Raw genomic sequence first — 27,344 nt, 5'->3', positions numbered from 1 at the left:
TATGGATATGATCATTTGATTCCCCCCTTTATTCTGTTAATATGATGACTTGCATTCCTGCAACAAAATTAATTTGCTAGTGACATATTATCATTTTCATATACTTTTCTGGATTCAGTTTCCTCCTATTTTATTCAAGGTTTTGCTCCTAAGAAGGATTTTTTACTATAATTTCACTTTTTTGTAATGTCCTTGTCAGATTTTTGTGTCATGGTTTGGTTAGACTCGCAAAATGAGTTGGGAAGTGTTTTTTGTTGTTGTTGTTTTCTGGAAGAGTTTATATAAGATATATATGTTCTTTTTTTTTTTTTTTTTTTTTAGAGACAGGGTTTCACTCTATTGCTTAGGCTGGAGTGCAGTGGTGTGATCAAGGCTCACTGCAGCCTTAGCCTGCTCCTGCCCTCAAGCAGTCCTCCTGCCTTGGCCTCCCAAAGTGCTGTGGTTACAGGCATGAGCCACCATGCCCAGCCAGTGTTATTTCTTTCCCAAGAGTTTGTTTAACATTGTTGTTATTTGTTCTTTAAATGTTTTTATATTTTCTCTTGGTATTTTGATGATATTCTAGTGCCTTCTGGCTGTTAGTATTTTCATTAAATGAATTGTTGATCTAATTGTTACTCCATTGATGATAATCTGTTTTTCCTCCCCTCTGGCTGCTTTTAAAAGGATTATAAATTATGCTGCTATAAAGACACATGCACACGTATGTTTATTGCAGCACTATTCACAATAGCAAAGACTTGGAATCAGCCCAAATGTCCATCAGTGACAGACTGGATCAAGAAAATGTGGCACATATACACCATGGAATACTATGCAGCCATAAAAAGGATGAGTTTGTGTCCTTGTAGGGACATGATTGCAGCTGGAACCATCATTTTAGCAAACTATCAAAGAACAGAAAAACTAAACACCGCGATGTTCTCTCACTCATAGGTGGAACTGAAACAATGAGATCACTTGACTGGAAGGGGAACATCACACACCGGGGCCTATCATGGGGAGGTGGGGAGGGGGAGGATTGCATTGGGAGTTATACCTGATGTAAATGAGTTGATGGGTAGGGTACACCAACATGGCAATGGGCATACATATGCAATAAACCTGCACGTTATGCACATAAAAATTCTACAATCTAAAGTATAATAATAATAAAAAAAAAAAAAAGATTTTCTCTTTGTCTTTGGTGCTGAGCAGTTTACTATGATGTGCTTACATATAGTTTTATTTTTATTTATCTGTTTGAGGTTCATCCATTTAAGATCTTGAATCTGTGTTTGATGTCTTCAGTTTTAAAAAATTCTTGGCTATGTCTTCTACTCAATTCTCTCCTCTCCTGTGACTCTAATTATATATCTATTAGTCCTGCTTACTACCTCTTTATCTTTTACCCTTTCATCTTTATTTTCTATCCTTGTGCCTTTCTGAGTTTCAAACTAGATTTTGCTTTTGACCTATCATTTAGTTCACTAATTTTTCTTCAAGCTATAAAGTGCTATTAAACCTCCATATTGAATTCTTAATTTTAGTTATTTTATTTTTAAAATCTAGAATTGCTGGGTTTTGTTTTGTTTCTAGTTCTCTGAGAAACTTCAATTTTATCTTTTACCTCTTTGGACTCTTTAAGCATAGTTTTTTTAAAAAAAAAATCCCATATCTAATAACACCTTTATTTGTAGCCTTTGTGAGCTGTTTCTATTGCCTGTTGTTTTACTTGGAATATACTACATTCATCTTGTCTTATATCCTCATATACCTAATTATTTTTTTATTAAGTGTCAGACATGATAGGTGAAAACTTCTAGAAATAATCTGAGGCCTTGAATGATGTTATCTTTCCTTAGGGAGAATTTATACTTGTCCCTGGCAGGCACCTGGGGCACTATGAATCTGGTATGACTGTGATCTCATTTTCAGAGATTGAGAGGGCTTCTGAGAACCAGTCCACTTTTTGTGGTTTACCTTTAGTCTTAGGGTATAACCCTTGGAGAATGGAACTCCAATTTCAGTCTGCCTCACTCACAAGCTGTCCAAAGTGCTGCTCAGCTTCTCAGACTCTTTCAGAAGTGGCAGGTATCCCAACAGAAAGAGTGTCCCTAAATCCCAGGCAGACCTCTCTGGATTTCTCTCTTCATCAGAATCTTGGCCCCATTATTCCTCACTACCTGCTAATTCTCCATAACTTGAAGGAGAATTTTTTAAGTGTTTTTCTAGCTTTAGAGTTAGTCCGAGCTATAACATTATTTCAGGGGTTTTTTACTGTAGTGCTTTTATTCACATGGTACTTGTTGATTGAATCTTGTCCCCCAAAAAGATATGTTGAAGTCCTAGCTCCTAGTGCTTCAAAATGTTACCTTATTTGGAAACAGAGTCATTGCAAATGTAAGTAGTTAAGGTAAGGTCATACTGGAGGAGGGTGAGCCCTTAATCCGATATGACTGCTGCCCTTATAAGAAGAGAAGAAGAGACACAGACACACACAGGGAGAAGGTGATAGAGGCAGAGGTTAGAGTGATGCATCTACAAGTCAAGGAACACCAAGGATTGCTGGCAAACACCAGAAACCGGGAGTGACAAGGAAGAGGCATGGCCCTCCTGACAGCTTGATTTCACACTTCCAGCCTTCAGAATTGAGAGACAATAAATTTCTGTTGTTTTAAGCTATCCAACTTGTGGTACTTTGATATGGCAGCCCTAGAAAACTAATACAGTGCTTTATAATGTACAGAGTACTTTCCCATAACCGCATTGTTTGTTCTGCACAACCCTCCTGGCAGGGAGGCAGAAGGACAGGTGATGCTAGATGGGATCAGTGTTAGAGAAACTGAGGCCTAGAGAGGAGGCATCAACAATCTGGGTGCCGTGAGTCACTGGCAGTTTGGATGGTACCTGGGTGTCCTGCTGCTTTCTACTCCACTGACATGCTGCAGGTTTTCTCCAGCTTCCTCACATCTTTCTAGTGTCGTAGGTATAAGGAAATTCCAAGTGACCCTGTACTGATGCCTGTTGCTTTATAGGTGGAAAGGACAGAGTATTTTATTGAATGGGCTGTGCACACATTCATCTGTTCATTCATTTGTTCAGCAGACACTTAACTGAGCACTGAGGTCCTACGCCTGGGTGCGAGCACAGTACAGAGAGGGACAGAGGGACAAACACAAGAGGGACAGAGCAAGAACTCAGTCCCCTCCCTGAGGAGCTCACAATCCAATGGTCGAGAGGATACATGTTCACATGTACATGTTTATAGTAGAATTTAGCAGGGTATGAATAATCTTGCTAATGTAAAGTGAGCTTTCCTCCTGGTTTATATACAAATGAAAACTAAGAAAGCATTTGTATGTTCTGTTTAATATTTATGGCACATCTTTTGCCCTAAGGTGTTAACACTTTCGTTGTAATTATTTAGAAAATTATCTGCTGATAAATTGTCCTAAATTATATCCCAATATAGATGAATAAATTTAGATCGTATTAGGTTAATGTCATCTAGTTGGAAATGTAGCCTTACAGCAAATGCCAGACCATAATGTGCTGATATAGTTTTACTATTAAACGTTTCCATTTAGTACACAGTGTCACTCACTCATCAAATTTTTATTTAGAACTTTCAGAGGGATATAAAGGAAGCATCAGGCAGCTGCTGCCCTCAGCCACAAACTATCAGCAATGAAACGTTTGTTCTTTAATTCCGTCAACCTTAATTTGAGTATCCAGGCACTGGGGATATGAGCATTCATGTGTTGAATAGTATATAAATAAGTAAAGTATAAAATTTATTGTGATTGTATTTGACAGCAGATATCGGAGAAAATTGCTGAATGAGTCAAGGACTCCAAGGGCATAGCAGGATTTAGGGAGGAGAAGTATGAGTTAGAGTTTTCACAAAGAATTTCCAAGTTTTGTAGAATTATTAATAGTTCTTAAAATATAAGAACAAGTAGGGGATAAAGGAAGATCTGAGGGGATTCTAAGTGAGGGGAGACGGGGAGCAGAGACAAGGAGGAAACAGGAAGCATAGAGAAGGGTGCCGCAGGAGGGGCATATGCTAAATATACCCAGTTATATGCATGCTTGCTCACTGAATAAGATAACAAATCTCAGGACCTGGGCCTAAGATACAGTCTTCTCTTTGCCTCTAACCAGCCAACTCTTGATATTGTGCAGGTCACTTCATTTCTCTGCAACTTCATTAAAGAACTCAAAAATCTATCTAGTGTCAGGAAATTCTGCAAAATCTAGTTTGTGAATCCCCTTCTGTACCCACTCAGCCTGTCCCCATTGCCTGTCTCATCCAGCCAATGCCTTTGCCAGCTTTGGAAGTCTCTGTGTGTGCTCCAGAAAGCTGGGGTCCTTGTGGCCTCATGTGAAATATTTCCCATGCCACCTTGCACTTTCTGTATTTCTTGGAGCTCTCTAGCCTGTAAATGTGGTCTGCCTCTAGAATTGTCATCTGGGCTGGCATTTCTAGAGAACTCTTTCATTCTATCCTTCAGTCACCTTCTATGTTCATATTAATCGGTTCTTACAGTAGTTCTCCCATCACATGTTCTCTTGATTAAATATGATCACAGACTTCATCTGGGTAAAGCAAAACTGATGTTTCCTTACAGTGACTCTAAGGGATTGTATTCTTTAATTGTGGTAGAGTTTTGTTTTGTGCTTGTTTGTATCTGATACAGGCTTAAATAAAGGACAGTGCCTGGAGCTTGGAAACAATTTGATTCCTTCACCCAACAAACATTCAAACTGTATGTGATCTGGGCCCCATGCTGAGAACACTGTTCTCTACCCCAGGACTCCCACTCTAGGAGGGGAAACAGGCCCTGCAGCATGAGAAAACACTAAGGGACATTGTGGAGAGTCGTGTTTGCCTTTAATTGTAATAGAATTTATGGCAATGGGATTATTTATCATTAAAAAGATTATATGTAATATAATAAGTAAGTTCTGTGTAATAGTGGTTGTTAAATGGCTCTGAAAATCTCTCGTTGACTGAATGGATTCCATGCAGTTCTTCCTGACCCCTAGTCGCTACCAGGGCCTTTCCCCTACCCCCCACCAAGCAGCTCTTTTTAATTTATGTTTTGTATTAACTGTCCTTATAAGAATTACTGTTTAAAAAGGCTATCCATTGATATTTTAAAGTTTGGAAACTATACTATGGAAGATGCTTCATCATAGACTCCTGGACTCTGTTGAGAAGCTGCATTTTGGGATCTTCTAAGCAGAGGATTTTCCTTCTCAAGAAGCTGCTCTGAGATGGGACCCCTCTCCTTGGAATATTTAGAACAGTTTCCAGCGTAGAGTTTACAGCTTTCCCTTCTCAGGAGAACAGTATTGGAATTTTGCCTCAAGTTGATCATTAACACAACATGATAGAAGGACAGGTTCTCTGAATATATTTTCACCTCCAACTTTTTTTAAAAAGTGAAGTGTAAGGTAGAAACCAGAATAGGAAATAGGTGAAGCAGGTGTTGAGGGCCATTTCCAGAAAGGATTACTTAATAATAGCAGGTGTTTTCTAATCCAAAACCAGGTCCTAGAGAAGGTGAGAAATTGGTGGAAGGCTGCAGTTTCAAGAGCTGGAGAATTGGTTAGCCGGGAAAAGCCTACAGCGGAGGAAGGATCAGCAGAGATGGAATGGGAAAGGGGGTCAGGGTTTCCCTTCCTCAGGATAATGGAGTCTCCATCAGCATCTGTTCCTGGGGCCTCTCCTGGATTCTAGGAGTTGTGCTTGGCTGGGCCCTGGGGGAAACAGAGAAGGAAGTTGGGTTTGCATGAGTAAGCCAAGTGAAAGCCCACAGGATAGCTGGAGAAGGGAACTGGCTAGAAGGTCGGGAGCCCAGAGAGCTAATTTTAAAGAATGGGGAATTATGGAAGCCCTGGGGATGTTTTCGTCTCTTAGTCTCTGATGGGGGCTTCTATTTGCTTCCTATATATGCTATAAAAAAGCCACCACAAACTCAGTGGCTTTTAAACAATACAAATTTATTCTCTTGCAGTTCTAGAGGATGGAAGTAAACCAGTCTCACTGGGTTAAAGTCAAGATGTTGTCAGGGCTGGTTCCTTCTGAAGGCTCTAAAATTGTTCAGAGGAACAATTGCTAGATAAAAGGCAGGGATTCGTGATCTCCACTTGAGGCCTTTGAGGATGTGCTCGGGTACCTTGTCTTGAGGGCAGAACCAGCCTGGACTGTTGCCAGAGGTGAGATCCCCAGACCTTCCTTTCAGCAGATGGAACGTGCCCTGGTATGCACCAGGTCTTGGTGAGACTGAGCATTGTGGGGGCAGCCTCTCCAGAGTTGACTTGTCTGGTGCTGGAAGCAGGAATGTGAGCTGCTGCAACTGCATTAGGAGGAAACAGTTCTCCTCCTTTTAATTGGCATCTTTGGTAGTTCTGTAGCTTTACTGCACCGTAGATCAGCTGTGTTTCCCCAGGCCACCATCTGCCCTGACGGTTTAACATCAGGGTGGGAGGCTGCAGAGGCCCTGCCAGGTGACCTAAAGACTGAGCCTGTGTGACCTGGGAAGCAGTACTCTGAGACCCCCAATTGAGGGACAGGAGTGACCAGTAAGATTCCTAACGGGAAGATAGATGTCAGGGAAACAATTGGGCCAGGATCTCCTACTGCTCCATTCCATGGGGAGATTCTCCCTTCTCTGCTCAGAATGTCTTTTTATTAAAGCAGCTAGCAGGCTTCCTTACATTAGATGCCAGATAAGTCTTTACTAATAGACCACCATTCTTTTTCCTTGCAAATGTGGCTCTGTTGAGTTACAGATTAAATCAGCCCTTATGGGCTAGCATGGACACTTTGTCACTCCTTATTACGTGATATTTGTAGGAAATAGCATTCCAGGTTCCAAACAAGGGATTGGCACGGGAAGCTTGGGAACACAGTTGACTCACCAACAAGGGCTTTGCCACTCCTGGTCTGAAGCACTAAGTGTGTTTCTGTGTGAGGGCTGCCTTCAAGGCTGCAGTCCAGCATAGACTCACAGCCCACAGGCTTGGCTTTCAGGCCTGTGGATGTTTGACAAGCAGGGCAGTGTTTCCACTGGGGACAGTAAGGGTGAGTTCACCAAGCTTCCTTCACTGCCCTGTGTTACTTTATCTTGTGTAACATGACAAGAACCCAGTCTGAGCCTTGCAGAGCTACCAAGGGGCTATAAGCAGGAAGGGGGCCTAACCACATCTGCATTTCAGAAAAGATCGTTCTAGGGGAGGAGAAACCTGTAATCAGACTGTTGCAAAGGTTCCGTGGAGGGAGGGACAGTGGCATGGGACAGGATGACTGCTGAGCATATGGGGAGAAGAGCCTGGGCCTGGCAGCTGGCTGGCTGTAGGAGACGCAGGAGGAAAAGCTGAGGGTGGTATCCACATTTCTGGTGTTCTTGGGGTGACATTGAAGTAGTCAGCTGGAGAGAGGAGCCTTGAGCTCTTCTTTTGGGAAACCCTGAAAATGCTGTAAAGACTTCCAGAGAACTGCCATCCCAACTGATAGTTCAAACGTGTTCTTAAAATATCTGATCTTGGCAGAGTGGGACTCTGTGTAGGAAGAATCACATGGTACTTCTTATTCCATGTTCAGTCCCCAGCGTGTGGTGTCTATTTTGAAATATGTGGTTTATGCAATTTTATTGAGAGGTTTCTTAGGGTCATTTGTTAATATTTTTCCATTTATAAAGGTATTATATAGTCTATAAAATTCCAGGTTAACGAACAAATAACTTTCGAGCATTTCTTAAACATTTCTTATAAAGCCATATGCTGTTGTGGGAATTCAAATTGTACAGTTAAAAACTATAGGCTGTCGGCAATGACATTTTAATGTGCATATTTCCATCTGAATAATTAACTGTCAGTTGATACAAACAAGCCTTCTAAGTATTCCTTGCTTTTCTCTGTTTTTTTTTTAAATCAAACAACACACTTATAAACCGATACAAAATTCACACAGTATTAAATCACTCATTTAGGCTATCAGAGCCATGATAGCAGGAAGGGAACAACACAAACATACAATTGGATGACATCTTCACCATTAATCCCAGAACATCTGTGAGTATGCATGAGAGCTGATGTCTGTTTGGAGCAGAATGTTGCAAGCATAAATTCTTCTATTTTACTTCTCATTAAAACAAAACGAAACAGAGAAGAGTTTCTATGTTTGAAAACTGGGGGTAAGGACAACAGGCGTCTTGCCGTATGGCATTCAACCCAGTCCAAGGTGAGAGTTTCTTCGTCCTAAAACTCTTGAGATGAGAATTCAGTTTATTATGATTCATACTAAGGCTGTTTCCATTATTCGGCTTAAAGAGAGAATAATATTGTGTATCCTGTTTATATGATGAAAGTAAATTTTTCTAGGCCTGCCATTTGCTTTTCTGTTCATTATGGTTACTATCCCACAATTGGAAGACTTTTTTTAATCTGTGTGTACAAGGAAATCAAAGGGTTTTGAAGTGCACAGTTGATATTTGAGAAACTGAAAAACAGTGACGTGCGATAAAAATGCCAAAAGCTTTTACTTTTACTGGGAGACTTCCTTGTTTTGTAATTGCCAGCTTTTCCAACAAGCGTGTACAAGAGGGCACCCTAAGAAATTATCTTCATGAGGAACATGTAAAATGTCCTGAGGTCCATATTGATCTTCCTTCCTCCACAACGGGAAAATAACAAAAGTAAATATTTGGGGCCAGGTTTATTTTGGTCAGATAAGTTCCAGTCTGGTTTCTAAAATTAGGGATTCTATGGAATGCACGTGGTTTGGGGCATCCTGCCGGAGAACTTTGTCTCAGGGATATGTAGTTTCTTATGTGTTGTTGCTTGCTTGGAAATGTGCATCTAAACCTTCCCTCACGTCTGCCCATCTGTGCAGGTAGGAAAGCTCTACCCAGCTAATTTTGGTAGGCTCTCGCTGTCCTGCCCTCACCAGCATGACCTCTTCTTAGATGCCGCTCTGAGCCTGCTGTCTGTCCTTCATACACCGCCAGACAGGTCTTCCAAGAGCACAGCTCTCATCCTGTCCCTGTTTCTCCTCAAAGCATTCACTGACCACCCCCTCCCTCAACTGCTTTCAGGCTAGAGGCCCTTCCCCACTCTGGTCTCACCTGGTGGTACATCCTCTGCCACCAGCCAAACTGTCCTCCTTGTTGCCTCCTGTAACTTTCCATTTCTCGCTCATAAACATCCTTCTCTGTCCCCTCTGTCCATCCTTCCCTGCTCAGTTGTAGTTGCCCCCATCCCCTCTTCCCACAACAGAAGACTTCCCTGCCCAGGGAAGCCCACCCCTCTAAATATTTGCCTGCAGCATCCATCACTGTCTCTTTCCCTCAACGTCCACTGCAAAGGAGGTACTCAGTAGACATTTCTGTGTAGCCCTCCCTTTTGGCATGAGGTTTCCCCCTTCTAGAAGCTGTTCTTGTCCTGTAAAAGGCATACCCTCCAAGCACTGGTTCCTGGGCTTGTCTTTCTCCTCCACCCAGACTCATTGAGCTTTCTATAGAACGTAGCAGTGGCAGCAGCTACCCTTCACCTCCCGCTGGGGCTTGTTGGAGGGTGTAGGGCCTGCATTCACAGGGCCTTGCCTTCATCTATCATCTTGGGTAGAATAGGAACAAGCAGGGCTGTCTTCCTGGGCTTGCAACGTAGGCCCTGCAGAGGCCTCAAACTTGTTTTAATACTCCGACCTTCTTACTTTTTGAACAAAGGGCCCTGCATTTTTAACAAATGATCCCACAAAGTATATATCCAAACCTGAGAACAGAGCAGGTAAGCAGAAGGGTTGCTGGTTGGGGTATGTGTGGAGGCTGGTGAAGGGTGTGTGACTGAGAATGGGAAAAGGAGGAATGGAAGAGATGCACTAGTTGTGAAGCACTTTTCTTGCACGTGTGACAGTTCTCCAGTACACACACACACACACATACACACACACACACACCACTCTTTAACCTGTTCCCTGCTTTGCTTTGATCCACAATACTTAACACTATGTGACATACTGTATATTTTACATGTTTATTTATTGTCTGTCTCTTCCCACTGGAATTGAAGCTCAATAAGGGCAGGAATTTTTGTAAGTGTTGTGCACGTATCTATTCCACAGTACTTGACACATAGTAAATGCCAAATAAGCAAGTGTTGGATGAATTCACTGCCCTTTGGGGGCTGGCATTCCTGCTACATGGGGTGATCAGTGGTAGTTGGGGAGAGGTCTGTGAGGCCATGGGAAAGTCACAGAGGAGACTGCAGGCCAGCTGACAAAGGGAAACTAAAAGGTACCACACAATTAAGTGGGGCAAATACTAGCAGAGCCCAAGTGAGCAGAGCAGCAGGAGCTAGTCAGAGATCTTCATCAAAGCCATGCCAGGGAACTGAGAGCAACAGCCAAGGTGGATGGTAAGATCATAGGTTTCCAACCCACGTGAGAAACACTTATTTTTTTCATTCCTGCCCCAACCATGAACCATGGGTCAGTGCTAGCAAATAAATTATTTATTAAGGAATTATTTTTCTTTTTGGCCTGGATCGTGATGTCAGTCCTTTGAAAAGGATTATGGAAGACTCTTGAGGCATTCTTGGAGGTGATTATTCCTGTATGCAGTTGTGAACCAGTTTTTGGTTTGAGTGAATTGAGAGCAGACTTTAGATATGGTTACATTTTCTTTGCAAAACTAATGTGGAATATTCTGGATGAACTGGCTTGCTACTTTAACAAATCATTCTAATTAAACATCATGGGAAGAAGTTTGATCCAATTATGGCAGATTTTAGATGAATTGTATCACTGAATTGTGACTTTTGTCCATAGATAAGTATAAGAAGCAAATGCATTTATTATCTGGAGGAGGTTTGCAGTGCTCAGTGTTAGGCAATAGTGATAGTGAGCCAGGAGTGAACAAGCTCCTCCACTTGGGTCACTCACAGGCCAGAGTGGGTGGGAAAGATATCCCACAGGGTGATGATGATAATGACAGAAGGCAGAAAACTATAAGCTTTGCAGTCCAACAAACCTGAGTTCAAATTCCAATTCTACTACTTAGTACATCCTTGGGCGAGGTCTAGGTACTTCACTTCTTGGTCACGTCTTGTCCAGTAAAATGGGGGTAATGGTACCGGCTGAGTATCCCTAATCCAAAGTCCAATTACTCTAAAATCCAAATATTTTTGAATGCTGATATGAAGCCACGAGTGGAAAATTCCGCACCTGACCTCATGGACTTGAATAGATATTTCTCCAAAGACATACAAGTGACCAACAGGTATGTGAAAAGATGCTCAAAGATATGGTGGATCAAAGTCAAAACTTTGTTTCATGCACAAAATCATTAAACATATTGTGTAAAATTGCCTTCGGGCCATGTGTTTAAGGTATATATATATATAACATAAATGAATTTTATGTTTAGATTTGGGTCCCATCCCCCAGATAACTCATTATGTATGTGCAAATATTCCAAAATCCAAAAAAATTTGAACACCAAAACACTTCTGGTCCCAAGTATTTTGGATAAGGGATCTTCAGGGTACCACATGTGGTGAAGACTGCATAAGGTTGGTATGTGAGCCACTGGCATGAGTATAGCAGGCATTCCATCAGCAGTAATTGTGGCTTCTCCCAAGGTCAGTCTTTTTTTAACTGTGGTTAAAAGAAAAAAAATATATATATATATATATATATATGTGTGTGTGTGTGTGTATATATATAAAATGAAATCTAACCTCTTAAGTTTTTAAGTGAACAGTAGAATCTCATCTATATTGCACATTGTTGTACAGCAAATCTCTAGAATTTTTTCATTTCATTGACTGAAACTCTAGACTCATTGAACAGTAGCTCCTCATTTCCCCCTTCTCCCAACCCTTGGCAGCCACCATTCTGCTTTATGCTTTAGATACCTCATGTAAGTGGAATCATACAATATTTGTCCTGTGACTGGCTTATTTCTCTTTGTATAATATCCTTCATCTATGCTGTGGCACATGTCAAAATTTCTTTCCTTTTTAAGGCTGAATAATATTCCATTGTATGCATGGACCACTTTTTCTTTATCCATTCATCTGTCAATGGATGTTTCAGTTGCTTATTGTAAATAGTGCTGCAGTAAACGTGGAGTACAAATAGCTCTTCAGGATTCTGTTTTCAGTTATTTTGAATAAATACCTAGAAGTGGAATTGCTAGATTACATGGTAGTTCTACTTTTAACTTTTTGCAGAAACTCCATTCTGTTTTCCACAGCAGCTATACCATTTTACATTTTCACTAACAATGCACAAGCATTTCAGTTCCTCCACATCCTAGGCAAAACTTATTTTTCTTCTTCTTTTTTTGATGGTGGCCAGCCTAATAGGTGTGAAGTGATATCCCATTGTGGTTTTGATTTGCATTTCCCTGATGGTTAGTGATGTCAAGCATCTTCTCATATACCTGTTGGCCACTTGTATGTCTTTAGAGAAATATCTATGCAAGTCCTTTGCCCATTTTTTATTTTTTTCTGTACTTCAGTGGTTGCAAATGACCTTTTTTTTTTTTTTTTTTTTTTTTAGACGGAGTTTCGCTCTATCGCCCAGGCTGGAGTGCAGTGGCCAGATCTCAGCTCACTACAAGCTCTGCCTCCCGGGTTCACGCCATTCTCCTGCCTCAGCCTCCCAAGTAGCTGGGACTACAGGCGCCCGCCACCTTGCCCGGCTATTTTTTTTTTTTTTTTGTACTTTTTAGTAGAGACGGGGTTTCACCATATTAACCAGGATGGTCTCGATCTCCTGACCTCGTGATCCGCCCGTCTCGGCCTCCCAAAGTGCTGGGATTACAGGCTTGAGCCACCGCGCCCGGCCGCAAATGACCATTTTTTAATCAGGTTTTTTGGGTTGTGGTTTGATTTTTGTTTTTGTTCTGCATTGTAAGGGTTCTTTATATTTTTTGGATCTTATTCTCTTATTGGATATATTGTTTGCATATATTTTCTCCCATGCTTTAGGTTGCCTTTTCACTGTGCTGTTCCTTTGCTGCAGGGAAGCTATTTAGTTTGATGTAGTGCCACTTGTCTATTTTTGCTTTCATTGCCTATGTTTTTAGTGTCATATCCAAGAAATCATTGCTAAGACCAATGTTATTAAGTTTTTCCCCTGTGTTTTCTTCTGGGCTTTTTACAGTTTCAGGTCTTATGCTGAAGTCTTTAATCCATTTTGAGTTGACTTTTGTGTATGGCATAAGATAAAGGTCCAACTTCATTCTTTTGCATGTGGATGTCATTTTGCCAGCACCGTGTGTTGAAGAGACTGTCCTTTCCCCATTGTGTAGTCTTGGCGCCCTTGTCAAAGATCATTTGACCGTACATGCATAGGTTTATTTCTGGGCCCTCTATTCTGTTCCATTGGTCTATGTGTCTGTCTTTATGCCAGTACCATACTATTTTAATTACCATAGCTTTGTAATTTGTTTTGAAGTCAGGAAGTGTGAGGACTCCAGCTTTGTTCTTTATCATGATTGTTTTGGCTATTCAGGGTCTTTCGTGGCTTCATATGAATTTTAGGATTGTTTTTCCCATTTCTCCAACAAAAACAAAAGCCATTTGGATTTTGAAAGGGATTGCATTGAATCTGTAGATTGCTTTGGGTAATACAGACATTTTTACAATATTAAGTCTTCCACTCCATGAACACAAATGTCTTTCCATTTATTAGGTCTTCTTTATTTCTTCCAGCAATGTTTTATAGTTTTCAATGTACATATTTTTCACCCCCTTAGTTAAGTTTATTCCCAAGTGTTTTATTCTTTTTAATGCTATTGTAAATGAGATTGTTTTCTTAATTTCCTTTTTGGTTTGCTCGTTGTCAGTGTATAGAAGCAGATCTGTCTTTTGCATGTTTATTTTTATCTTGCAACTTGGCTGAATTCATTTATTAGTTCTAACAGCTTTTCCTTGGAATCTTTAGGGTTTCTACATATAAGATCATGTCACTGTGATAATTTTACTTCTTTCTTTCTGATTTGTATGCCTTTTATATATTTTTCCTGTCTAATTGCTTTGACTAGAATTTCCCGTAATGTGTTCAGTAGAAATGGCAAGGGTGGTGCGGTGTCTCACGCCTATAATCCCAGTACTTGCGGAGGCTGATGCAGGCGATCACTTGAGGTCAGGAGTTCGAATACCAGCCTGACCAACATGGTGAAACCCCGTCTCTACTAAAAATACAAAAATTAGCCAGGCATGGTGGCGCATCCTGTAATCCCAGCTACTCAGGGGGCTGAGGCAGGAAAGTAGCTTGAACCCGGGAGGTGGAGGTTGCAGTGAGCCGAGATCGCACCACTGCACTCCAGCCTGGGCAACAGAGTGAGACTCCATCCCAAAAAAAAAAAAAAAAAAAAAAGAAGGGTATGGTGTTTACCTTCTACATATTTGTGAATTTTCTAGTTTTCTTTGTATAGATTTCTAGTTTCATTTCATGGTCAGAAAAGACACTTGGTATTATTTCAGCCTTTTAAAATTTTTATTTTTATTTTAGATTTATTTTTAGATACAGAGTTTCACTCTGTCACCCAGGCTGGAGTGCAGCAGTGCAATCATAGTTCACAGCATCCTCAGCCTCCCAGGCTCAGGCAGTCCTCCTGCTACTCTAGTCTCCCAACTAGCTGGGACTACACCATGCCCAGCTATTTTTTTCCTTTTTCTTTATTATTATTATTTTTATTTTTATTACTACTACTACTACTACTACTACTCCTACTATTATTATTGAGATGAGGTCTTGCTGTGTTTCCCAGGCTTGGTCTCAAACTCCGGGCCTCAAGCAGTGCTCTCACTTCAGCCTCCCGAAAAGTTGGGATTACAGGCATGAGCCACCACACTTAGATAATTAGTCTCTTCTTAAATTTTTAAAGACTTGTTTTGTGACTTAACATGTGATCTATCCTGGAGAGTATTTTGCATATTTGAGAAGAATGTATATTCTACTGCTGTTGGATGGAATATTCTGTGTCTCTTAGGTCCATTTGGCCTATAGTATTATTCAGGTCTCCTGCATCCTTGTTGATCATTGTTGAAATCTACTATTATGTGTTGCTGTTTCTCTCTTCAGTTCTATCGGTGCTTGCTTCATATATTTGGGTGTTCTGATGTTATATCTTCCTGGTGAACATATAACTCCTTTTTATCATTATGTAATATCTTTGTTTGTCTCTTGTGACAGCTTTTTGACTTAAAGTCTTTTTGGTCTGATATAAGTATGGCCACTGTTGCTCTCTTTTTGTACCATTTACATGGAATATCTTTTCCCATCCTTTCACTTTCAGCCTCTGTGTGTCTTTAAATCTAAAGTGAGTCTCTTTTAGACAGTGTATAATTGGGTCTTGCCTTTTCCCCCCTCTATTCAGCTCCTCTGTGTCTTTCTTTTTTTTTTTTTTTTCCTTCGAGACAAGGTTTGACTGTGTCATTCAGACTGGAGTGCAGTGGTGCAATCACAGCTTATTGCAACCTTGAACTCCTGGGCTTAAGCAATCCTCCCACCTCACCCTTTCAGGTAGCTGGGACTACAGGTGCATGCCACTACAACTAGCCAACTTTTTTAGTTTTTGAAGAGATGGGGTCTCACTGTGCTTCCCAGGCTGATCTCAAACTCCTGGCCTCAGGTGAGCCTCCTGCCTCAGCCTCAGCCTCCCAAAGCACTGGGATTATAGATGTGAGCCATCACACCCAGCCCGCTCCGTGTCTCTTGATTGGAGAGTTTAATCCATTTGTGCTTAATTATGATAGGAAAGGACTTACTATTGCCATTTTGTTAACTGTTTTTTATTTATCTTACAGTCCTTTTGTCCTTCTTTCCTCTCTTTCTGTCTTCCTTTGTGGTTCATTAATTTTTTGTTGTGACATGCTTTGATTCCTTTCTCATTTTCTTTTATCTCCTATAGGTATTTTCTTTGTGGTTACTATGGTGCTTACGTGAAACATTTTGTAGTAATAATAATCAATTTTAAGCTGATAAACAGGGCCAATCTTAATCTTGGCACAGTTTTTAGGTCTAAGCTATAACAATTTTTTTTTTTTACTTTTTCATTTTAACTTACATTTAACTGCTTTAAAAAAGAATTAACTAGAGTTAGTAGATGTATGTTTTTACAAGTTGATAAACTTAAGTTCCAATGGTTTGTTTTAGGGCTTGATAAAGTGACTCTAACATTCATTTGTAAGTGCAAAGTGTTAGACTAGCCAAGAAATTTTTGGAAAAAAAAAAGTAAAAGGGAGTCTAGTACTATTAAACATAAAACAATAAATCTACAGTAGCAAAGCTGTGTTTTACTGGCACAAGCAGGAGAATGGAATGGAAGAGAACAGGATAGATTCGAACAGGATGCCCAAATCACTGTATGAGGATAAATTGTTCAGTAAATATTAGGATATTTGATTAATCTTTTGGAGAAAAAGGGCAGATTCATACATCCTACCGTATACCAGGACAAACCCCAAACAGGTAAATGTTTACTTTAAAAGATATTTACTAGAAGAAAATATAAGTGAATAGTATATCATATTAGAATGGGAAGGAACCATTTTTTAAAAAGATTATTAGATGTGACTTCCTAAAAACTTAAAACTTCTGCACATCCATAACAACTATAAACAAAAGTAAAAGGCCGATAACAAACTGAGACAATAGTTCCAACATATAGAACAGTCAAGGGATTATATTACTAATGTATGTCAAAGGAACTCTTATAAATCAAAGAAAAAAATTTAAAAATGGGCAAAAAAGTATATAAGCACAGTTCTCAAAAGAAGAAATAGAAATGACCAAAAAGCATACAAGAGATGTAGAACTGGGATGGCAGTCCAAGAAATGCAAATTAAAACAACACTGAGTTGCTGTTTTCACCTTTCAGATTGGCAAAGGCCATTAAGTCTCTGTCTTGGCATCAGTGCTTCTATTGGCACAGCTTCAGTGGAACACCCCATGGGTGTACACACTGGCACTGCCTTCCTAGGTGGCAGATTGTCCATAGGTATCAAGAGGCTTGACATTTTTTCAGACTTTAGTCCCAGCCATTACATGTCTAGAAATTTCTTCTAAGGGGATAATCTGACATGCACATAAAGATTATGTGCACTGGCTGGGCACCGTGGCTCACACCTGTAATTCAAGCACTTTGGGAGGCCGAGGCGTGTGGATTAGTTGAGGTCAGGAGTTCGAGACCAGCCTGGCCAACAAGGTGAAACTCTATCTCTACTAGAAGTACAAAAATTAGCCAGGCGTGGTGGCGGGCACCTGTAATCCCAGCTACTCAGGAGACTGAGGCAGGAGAATCGCTTGAACCGGGGAGTGGAGGCTGCATGCAGTGAGTCGAGACCGCTCCACTGCGCTCCAGCCTGGGTAACACAGCGAGATACTCTGTCTCAAGAAAAAAAAAAAAAGACTATGTTCACTGATGCTTACTGCAGTATTATTTTTGGAGTTTAAAATAATGCATGATACAGAATTATTATTTTAATACACTATATAAAATTCAAAAGATGTAAAAGGGATTAGAGGGAAAAATCATTCTCCTCTCCCTTCCAGTTCTGTCTTCTATTTTCCCGATTTCTCTCCCAGGAGACAACCAGTTAATTATAAATATTCCCAGAGATACTCTTTACCCATATAAGGTTATACATATACATGTGTTTTAAAATTTTATTTAATTTTCTCTTTAGAGGTTAACGGTGGCATGCTACATGGACCTAGCAAGCTACTGTATGCACCTTGCTTTTCTCATTTACTGTCTCTCGGAGTGTGCTCCATTCTCAGTAGGCAATATAGTGCAGAGGTTGAGAGCACAGACCCCTGGGTTTGAACAAACTCCACTCTTTACTAGCAAAGTCATCTTGGGCAAGTTTTTTAACTTCTCTGGACCTTAAGTTCTTCATCTGTAAAATGGATATAATAGTCCCTACCTCATAGGCATAGAATGACTATAAGGGGACTCACATATGAACAAGATAGGTAAGGTCCCTATACCCCTGGAGCCTACCCTCCAGAGCTTGTACAGACATTCATTACCGACTTACAGACATAGGGTATATGTGCATGTGCCTGAGATACTTCATCTAATACTGACCACAAACACTTCACCACATGTCTTCATAATGATCATCTGTTGTGGCTGCACAATGTTCTCTCCAGTTGCTATGTGCTGATTTTATTAACTATTCCGACTCTGTTGGACATTCATATTGTTTGCATGAAACTTCATAGTCTTTGACACATTACTCAACTGCTTTTCAAATGAATTGTCCCAGTTTACAGAGTGACTAGTGACATGTGAATGAATGGGCCTGTGCCATGAAAATCTCACCTCCATCGCCTATATGTTTTTGCCATTTCTATTCATTTAATAGGTTAAAAAAAAAACGGGGCCTTGTTGTTTAAACTTCTTTTATTTGATTATTGTTAAATTTTAACCTTTACTTCCTCTTAAGTGCATTATCTGCTCACATCCTTTGTTCTGTTACTTATTTTGGCTCTAAATGTTATAAACAGACTCTGTGCAGTGATGGCTAAGGGCTCAGATTCTAGACTCACACAAATCTGGTTTATGTCCAGCCCTGCTACTTAGAAGCTATGTGACCTTGGTCACAGGGGTTTAGGGAAGTGCTGAGGCAAGGAAGGGCATTTCCAGCATAGGGGCTCTCCTGAGAAGCTGAATTAGCGAGAGGTTGGTGGCCTAGATACATTTAAGGTGTGGTGGGACCTTGTCTGGCTTCATCTAATAAGGCTACCATGAGTATTATTGGTTCATTCTGGAGTAGTTTTCAAATGTGGCATTTGGAGTGAAGGCAGTCAGCATTGGGCCTCAGATTCAGAGTTTCTCTATGGAAATTAGATCAAAACCTACAAGAGTGCCAGGGAAAGGCAGGGAGAGGCAGTGGGAAAGCTGGAAGCCCCGGAGTCAGGCTGTTCTGGCTTTGAACCCCAGCACTCCCAATGCATAGTTGAGAATATGTACTTTGAGTCTCCGTTTTCTCATCAGAAAATGGAATGGTCATGTCAGTACCACATACTGTGAAGACCAGAGGCAATTTATGTCAGGGGCCTTGCACACACAAATAAGGCACTCAACAAATGTGGGTTGTTATGAACCCACAGTGGATGGGGAAACACATCTGCCATTGTGGAAGATGAGAGCAGAATTCCTCCTGGCCATTGTTAAGCCACCAGCCTTGCTCTTTCCCTTGGTTTGTAACTACTGGAGGGACTACTGCCAGTCCTGCAGTGGGAAAATGAGCTTCCAAAGGTACGTTTCTTTTATAGAGTGTCCGGTAGGAATTCTCTGGGGAACTTTATCTCATGGAAATAGGAGAAGGACTGACTGGATATCTCAAAAGGTGACTCTTTTAGTGACTGAGTCTCTTTTCTAGAAAAAAAGGATGTTTGGATTCTCAGCAACCACATCTGCTTTTGAACTCTGTGCGGTCTGTGCCCTGGCCTCTCACCACTCCCAACACTCCCCCTTTTATTCGAACAGAGGGAAGTTGTGTTTGTTGACCACTCTTTCAGGGTGGGAAAGGAATGTAATGTATGCATAGACTGCCCAGAATTTCCTGTTAGACACCCATTCCAAACCACGGCCCTGGGATGCATTCCAGAGATTACAGCCCAATTCTCAAAGAGAAGAAATGGCACATTCAATTTAAATGTCCCTGGCCTTCAGAAAGAATTCCTCCTCTCCCCAGTTTAAAAAAAAAAAAAAAGGTGTTTAGCTTGTTCCATAATAATATAGTTGTGAATTCAACTCTTAAGATCTCTTCAGGGTTGTAATGGCTCTGACATTCCCACATGTGAAGAAATAGCCTTCACTTGGGCAATTTCAGTGTTCAGTTTTGTAGCATTAACAGCATTGATGTCCCCATTGATGCTTGGTACAGAGCCTATGTTTAATGTTCTGCTATAAATACTTGAACAATGTAAATCTGCGATGGATTACCTTCTTAGTTCTGCTCTTGTAACAAGAAAGAAGCTAGTTTGAGGGAAGACTTTTGGTGCTTTGAGTCATTAGCAGTACATTTGGTGTGTTGTCAGAGAAACCAGACCTGGGCAGTAGTTAAAACAGCAAAAGCAGATTTTATTGAAAACTGTTGCATTAGAGGGAAAGAGACCTCAGTCCAAAACCAGGCTTAATTCTGAACACAGCATGGATAAGTGAGTACTCACAGCCAAGGGATAGAGTGGGAGTCAGTGGATAGAAAATTGCTAAGAAGAAACATCAGAGGTAGGGGGGCTTGTGGCTTAACCAACTGCTATGGTTTAGACGTGGTTTGTCCCCACCAAAACTCATATTGGTGTGCAGTTGCCATTGTAGTGGTGTTGGGAGATGGGGCCTAATGGGAGCTGTCTGAGTCCTAGGGGCAGATCCTTCATGAATAGGTAAATGCCATCTGGCCCGAGTGAGTTCTTGCCCTTGTGGGACTGGATTAGTTACCTTGAGAGTAGATTGTTATAAAGCAAGGCTCCTCCTCACGTTCGCCCTCCTTTTATGCATACCCCTTCCACTTTGTGCTTTCCACCATAAGTTGAAGCAGCACGAGACCCTCGCCAGCTGGGCTACCCAATCTTGGACTTCTCAACCTCCAGAATCATGAGCCAGATAAACTTCTTTTCTTTATAAATTACCCAGTTTCAAGTATTCTGTTACAGCAATGCTAAATGGATTGAGGCCCTGAACTAACAGAATTCTTGATGAAGACAGGCCAGGGTAGATCAGACATCACCTGGGAGATGGTGGAGGGTGAGGAACCCAATTAGATATGAAGAGCAGTCAGATATGGAGGATGGGGGATTCTTGCTAAACTGACTTAGCAGGGATCTTGCTAAATTTGGATTTTACAAGGAAGTACGCAGGTGGACCTAGGAGTTCAGGAATCTGACTGAAGTTCGGTCAAGCAAAGAGTCTTGATCAGTGTTAAGGCAGTTTTTTTCTGAAAATTATATCATGCTGGGTCTTCAGAGATCCGGCCCCTGTACCAGCACATTTATGTTGTGAGAGGCTGGCTCGGCACCATAGAAATGAAAAGCAAGCCTTTGTTTTTTGTAGCTACCAAGTTGTAGTTTCTTCACTTGAGGAGAAACTTGAATGATTAGGGATGGATTCATAGTGAGTAGCAAACATTTCCACCTACATTCCAGCTACTCTGATCTTCGTCCTGAACTCCTTTGATTATGTAGTTGTGTGGGGTGCTGGGAGTTTTAGGTCAGAGCGCAGATGAGGAGAGATGGAAGCTGTGTATGCGTGTGGGTGGATGTGCTCAGGAACATATGTGAAGCTCTGAATCGGTGCAGACCTCAGAGGTTTGGGTCCTGAAGCCAGGGGTTAAGGATGGTTCCAAAGCCTCCCCACATCTTGAATCTAAACCAGATCAGAATGAAAGAATTATAAAAGGTCACTGGTTATATGGCATGGGCAGATATCACACTAATTAAGAAATGCTGGCTGTTTGGGGGTCAACATTTCAACTTCTGGATACTGAAGGGAACCAGTTAGGTCAGGAAGTACAAGAGAAATGCACCCTCAGCCTACGATATGAGCTGGATGTGGACCCTGTTGTGCCTCCATCTGTTGGCATAAACATAAACATCTGTTGGGTAGCTCTTTAGACCAGTCTTCTTGGGCCACTGAAGGTCCAAGCCCCACTGTCAGCCTCAGTGGACTTTCCCCTGAACATTTCATGGTTTTTCTTTTTTCTTTTTTTGAAATGGAGTCTTGCTCTGTTGCCCAGGCTGGAGTGCAGTGGCGCGATCTCGGCTCACTGCAACCTCCGCCTCCCGGGTTCAAACGATTCTCCTCACTCAGCCTCCCAAGTAGCTGGGACTACAGGTGCATGCCACCATTTCATGTTTTTAGTTATAACACTTTCTTTCTAACCGTATTTAATATGAGATTTTGTAGAAAAGACCTGAGTCCTAAGGTTTGTTTTAAGCCCCACGTGTGGAGCTGCTTTTTGTTTGTTTAATTTCTATCATTATTACTGTTATTATTATACAGAGAAAACTTTACTGGATAGGAGGTAAAGTTTTAAAGAGCTACTTAATATTCTAACTTTAGACTTCACATAACCTAAAACAAAATGGATCTGCCTACATGTTTTTTCATAAAGCCAGGCTATTTTTGTGAGGACCATTGTCTGGATACAAGCTAAATTCTCCATGTTCACAGTGAGACCCTGCACTGTACCTAAACCAGTCACAGTTATTTGTTATATTTGAAGCTGCTGGTAGATTTTCTCTCTTACACAAACATACATGTTTTCACTGTGCCAATACAACAGTCCTGTAGGGTAGGGATTATCGTTCCTGTATTATTGTTGCTATGGAGGTGGGTGAGGTCACACCAGCTAACAAGTGGCAGGGCTGGGACTTGAACCCAAATGTAATTCCAAAGCCTGTGTTTTTTCCATGTAACTTATATTTAAAGTCAATTTCTAAATAAAAAATTTCACTCTAGGCTCTTAAATGGCCCACATGTGTAATTTGCAAATATCCTCCATCTTGGCTGCATTGGTCATAATTTAAAATTTAAACTCAGTAGTTTTAATTACAGAGCTAAGACAGTGACATTCATGTTACAAATCTGATCCCATCACTTCCCTTTTCCGTAACATCAAATCCAAATTCATCTCCTTGGCTTGCAAGGCCCTTGCTGTCATTACTCCCATCTCATACTCCTTGCTACTCCTTTGATTTCTTAAATGTTTCATGCTCTCTCTCACACCATGCCTTTTACACATGCTGTTTCCCCACTTTCCTGCTCCTCCCACCACAAAAAAATTAATGAAACTTTCAGCCAGCTTCTTTCAAGAAGCCATTTCTGGACTGGGCACAGTGGCTCATGCCTGTAATCCCAGCACTTTGGAAGGCCAAGGCGGATGGATCACAAGGTCAGGAGTTCGAGACCAGCCTGGCCAATATGGTGAAACCCCATCTCTACTAAAAATACAAAAATTAGCTAGGCGTGATGGCGGGCGCCTGTAGTCCCAGCTACTCAGGAAGCTGAGGCAGGAGAATCACTTGAACCCGGGAGGCAGAGTTTGCGTTGCACCAAGATCGCACTACTGTACTCCAGCCTGGGTGACAGAGCGAGACTCTGTCTCAAAAAAAAAAAAAAAAAAGTCATTTCTGTACCCCTCCCTACTCACAGTCCCCAGTCTAGGCTATGTGCTCTTCTTTGGGCCCCAGGAGTACCCTGCACTTTCCCATCCTAACAAGACTCATTGTGTACCAGAAGTACATATTCAAACATCTCTCCTGCTAGATGTGGGCTTCATGAGGTTGGACCCCTGCCCATGTTGTTGGTCCATGTTTCTGTACCACCCAGCATCGGAGCTTACATTTTCAGAGACAATCCTTTCCATTTCAAATCACGTAAACCCAATTATATTGGCTTAGGAGCAAAAGGGAATTTTTTTACTTACATAACTGAAAATTCCAGAAGGGTCTGGTTTTAATAAAACCAAGTCCTCAGACAATGTCGTCAGAAATCTGTCCCTCTTTGTAACCCAGCTCCTTTTTCCTCAGTTTTGACTTCATGCTCAGGTAGGTATTTCTTACCAGGTGCAAAGATGACTACCAGTTGCTCCAGGCTTACATCCTGCCATGTTAAGAAACCCAGCAAAAGGAGAACATCTTTTCCAATAGGGCTTGCATGAATCCTTGCAGAGTCTTTGGCTCAGGGTGGGTCATGTGCCCATCCCTAAGCCAGTCATGTGGCTCAGATTGGCCAGCCCATGATAAAGGACAGAACACTGATAGGGTGAGAGTGGTTCCCCAGAGGAAAATAGAGGAACTTTTACCAGAAAGAAGAGTAATGGATTCTGGCAGGCAAAAACTGTCAGATGTCCACTACGCTCCCCATCTATAACTGGTGCTTTGAAGATACTGGTTCTTGCTGGGCCAGCACTCTGCTTAGAAGACCAGGGAGGCATTTGGAAGGCTTCTTGTCTTGTCTTTAAAGAGGAAGGCAATTGTCTATATGGGCACTTTAAGCTGCACTATTCGTAGACCATTTGTAAGCCTGTTGCTGGCAGATGGGAGGTCCCCAGCCCATGGGAAGGGGCAAGGGAGAAATGTGTATGAGTGGGAAACAAGGTCTTAATTTGCTGGGCTGCAATGACACCAGGACCAGGGGCTTAGGCAGAAGCATTAGCTCTAAGGGCATATCCAGGAAAACAGAGCCACGTGTTACCCTGTTCCTCCAGTGGATACACAAGGACCAGGAATAAGACCCATGCCCCACATCTCCAGCTCTTTACAACCCTCTCCAGGGTTTCTGCTTCACCCGAGTTTGCTCAGAGAAATGGAGAAAGTTAAGTCTTAGGATCACCTCGGCTACCTCTATCAAGGATTTCCCTTTACTCTCCCTGTGGGGTATCTGTGCCCATGGCATGTTTGTGTGCTGGGACTGGCTGTGGGCATGCTTGCTTGCTTGTTTTTTTTTTCAGACGGAGTCTCGCTCTGTCACCCAGGCTGGAGTGCAGTGGCACGATCTCCGCTCACTGTAAGCTCTGCCTCCAGGGTTCACGCCATTCTCCTGCCTCAGCCTCCCAAGTAGCTGGGACTACAGGCATCCACCACCACACCCGGCTAATTTTTTGTATTTTTAGGAGAGACGGGGTTTCACCGTGTTAGCCAGAATGGTCTCGATCTCCTGACCTTGTGATTCACTCGCCTTGGCCTCCCGAAGTGCTGGGATTACAGGCGTGAGCCACCACGCCCAGCCTCTTTTTTTTTTTTTTTAAGACAGAGTCTCGCCCTGTCACCCAGGCTGGTGTGCAGTGGTGTTCTGTCAGCTCACTGCAGCTTGTGCCTCAGCCTCCTGAGTAGCTGGAATTACAGGCACCCGCCACCACACTCCGCTAATTTTTGTATTTTTAGTAGAGACAGGGTTTCGCCATGTTGCCCAGGCTGGTCTCAAACTCCTGACCCCACGTGATCTGCCCGCCTCGGCCTCAAGTGCTGGGATTACAAGGAATGAGCCACCGCACCCAGCTGGGCATGTTTTCATTGACAGGGATAAGGAGGAGAAAGAGGGTGGTCTTTCTAAGCAGGCCTGCCCCAGGCTGAGCCTTGGGAAAATGGCAGCATGTAGTAGCCTATTGGGGGACCCAGCAGGGGAGACTGCTGGGTCAGCTAGCCACCTCTGTGGTCCTCCTTGCTTGGTCCTGCTCAATGCTCCTTTCTGATGTACAGCTTGAGGCAAGAAGTCCCTGGAACGAGATGCAGACCCAGCAGGCAGAATGCTGTGCAGAAGAGAGCTAAGCTTCAGCCCCAAAGGGAATTAAGTAAGGGGATTGAGGAGGGAGAGTGTATGCTTCCTGCCCTCCACTTGAAAGCATTGTTCTTTTCCTAAGGGAAAACAGCCCCCAGCAGAGCTCACTGGGACACGCAACCCCTCCCTTTTCCTTCCCCATGTCTATGTCTACTTTTTAGAGCAATTGATTAGAATCACTTCCTGAGATTTTTCTAGTTTTGCTTTCTGAATTACGGTTTATGTAACCAAGATCTGTTATAGTGAGTTGTTTCTCCTAGTTGTCAGATATCAGAGAAAAAAATGTATGCCCGCAGAATCCAGCCTTTGATCCAGTGTTCCTGGAGAACCCCCCTCATTTATGAAGCAAAAGCTTCTACGAGACTATAATAATAAAAGCTAAAATGTCTAGGCCGGGTATGGTGGCTCACAACTGTAATTCCAGCACTTTGGGAGGCCAAGGCAAGCAGATCACTTGAGCTCAGGAGTTCAAGACCTGCCTGAGCAGCATGACAAGACCCTGTCTCTACTAAAAATAGAAAAATTGGCTGGGTATAGTGGCGCATGCCTTAGTCCCAGCTTCTTAGGAGACTGAGGTGGGAGGATGTCTTGAGCCCTGGAGGTAGAGGTTGCAGTGAGCCAAGATTGCACCGCTGTACTCCAGACTGGGTGACAGAGTGAGACCCTGTCTTTAAAAAACAAACAAAAATTATGGAGTGCTTGCTCTATGTTAGACACTGTTGTAATAACTCATTTAATTCTCACAACAGACCCATAAGATGAGTATTTATTATCCTCATTTTATAGATAAACTGAGGCACAAAGAAATCACACAACTTGCCCAGGTCCTGTGCTATTGCTGGTTGAGCCAGATTTCGCACCTAGGCAAATTGGCATCGGAACCTACACTCCTAACCACCACACATTCTTGTAACTTGATGGGCTTTACCTGTCATGTCAAGACATGTTGGAATGCAAAATCAACAGCAGAAAGACAAGTCAAAAAGCAACCGTAGTGGTCCAGGGACAAAATGATGAGGACCTGAGTCAGGATAGGGCAGGGACAAGGAGTTGCTAAGGACACATTTAAGAATCGATTAGGATGTCAGAACCAACAACTTAATGAGGGAGAAGGGCAGATGTCTAGCTTAGGATATTGGTACCCTGAGTGAAGAGGGGAGTGGTGAGCCCCATTTAGATATGCCAAGTCTGAGGCATCCAGAGGAGATGTCCAGCAGACAGGTGGATGAACTGGCCTGGCCCAAAGACACAGCTCAGTCATACACACATTCATTTGGGAGTTTAGTGGCCAAAGAAAAAAACGATCTCCACAGGGAGGTTGGCAAAGGCTTCCTGGGTGAGGTTGGCTTTGAGCCAGGCTCTGAAAAGCAGGATGCTCTGAGAAGTGGGGAAATGGGGGGAGGAAGAGTGGGAGAAGGGATGTCAGTGTGATGAGGAGTCTACCATGAAGGAAGCTAGGGAGTAAGGTGGGCAGGTGCTGGGTTTGGATAGGGGAGGTTATCAGGGAAAAGTGACAGAAAGCTTTGGAATGACTTTTGATGACTTCCTCCTCCTAAGTCTGATTTTTAAAAATGAAAATCGTTATGGAATATTTTAAACTGATGTTCATAGTTGCTACTCCCTCCTTTGCTCTTCCAAAGTAATTTCTTAAAACCAATGTTATGGGGAGATGTATGCATTCAACTATCTTTAATATCCTAAAAGACCTTGTTCTTGGATACCTGGGCCACCAGGAGACCTCTCATGTGTCTTGTCAGTGGAAACATGTAAAGGGGGCAAGGGAGGAAAGGTGATGAGAGGTAAAGTCTTGATCAAAGCAGAGAAACAGCAAGACCCCTTTTGTGTATACAAGGAGGGTGAGCGGTGGAGCATGGATGCCAGATGAGAAAGCCAGCAGGAGCGTTCTGCCGGGCAAAGGACGCTTCTTTGGTACCTTCTTTTCACATGGGCCTCCTCTGGTTTTGAGTTTAGTGGATATATTCAGTCTTGTTGATATCATAGACCAGGAGTGGCTGTGGGCCGTGGCAGTAGCCACATTGCTTCTGCAAG

The 27,344-nt window shown here is 42.2% G+C and overlaps 1 protein-coding gene across 3 annotated transcripts in view; it reads left to right on the top strand.

Moving 5' to 3' along the window:
• CTDSPL (CTD small phosphatase like) overlaps window positions 1–27,344 on the top strand; it is a 117,333-nt gene that overhangs the window by 50,009 nt on the left and 39,980 nt on the right. Inside the window, exon 1 of one of the 3 annotated variants that reach the window (XM_009201184.4) lies at window positions 1,176–8,233. The exons of the other annotated variants lie outside the window; for them this stretch is intronic. Within the exon in view, the coding sequence (XP_009199448.1) occupies window positions 8,212–8,233 (22 nt within the window). The 5' untranslated portion in view covers window positions 1,176–8,211. Of the gene's footprint in view, window positions 1–1,175; window positions 8,234–27,344 lie in introns of those variants that run through there. 3 annotated transcript variants of the gene reach the window in all.

This window comes from Papio anubis, chromosome 2 (genome assembly GCF_008728515.1).
Source record: "Papio anubis isolate 15944 chromosome 2, Panubis1.0, whole genome shotgun sequence".
Lineage (NCBI taxonomy): Eukaryota > Metazoa > Chordata > Mammalia > Primates > Cercopithecidae > Papio > Papio anubis.
This window is presented reverse-complemented; position numbering and strand designations above follow the sequence as displayed.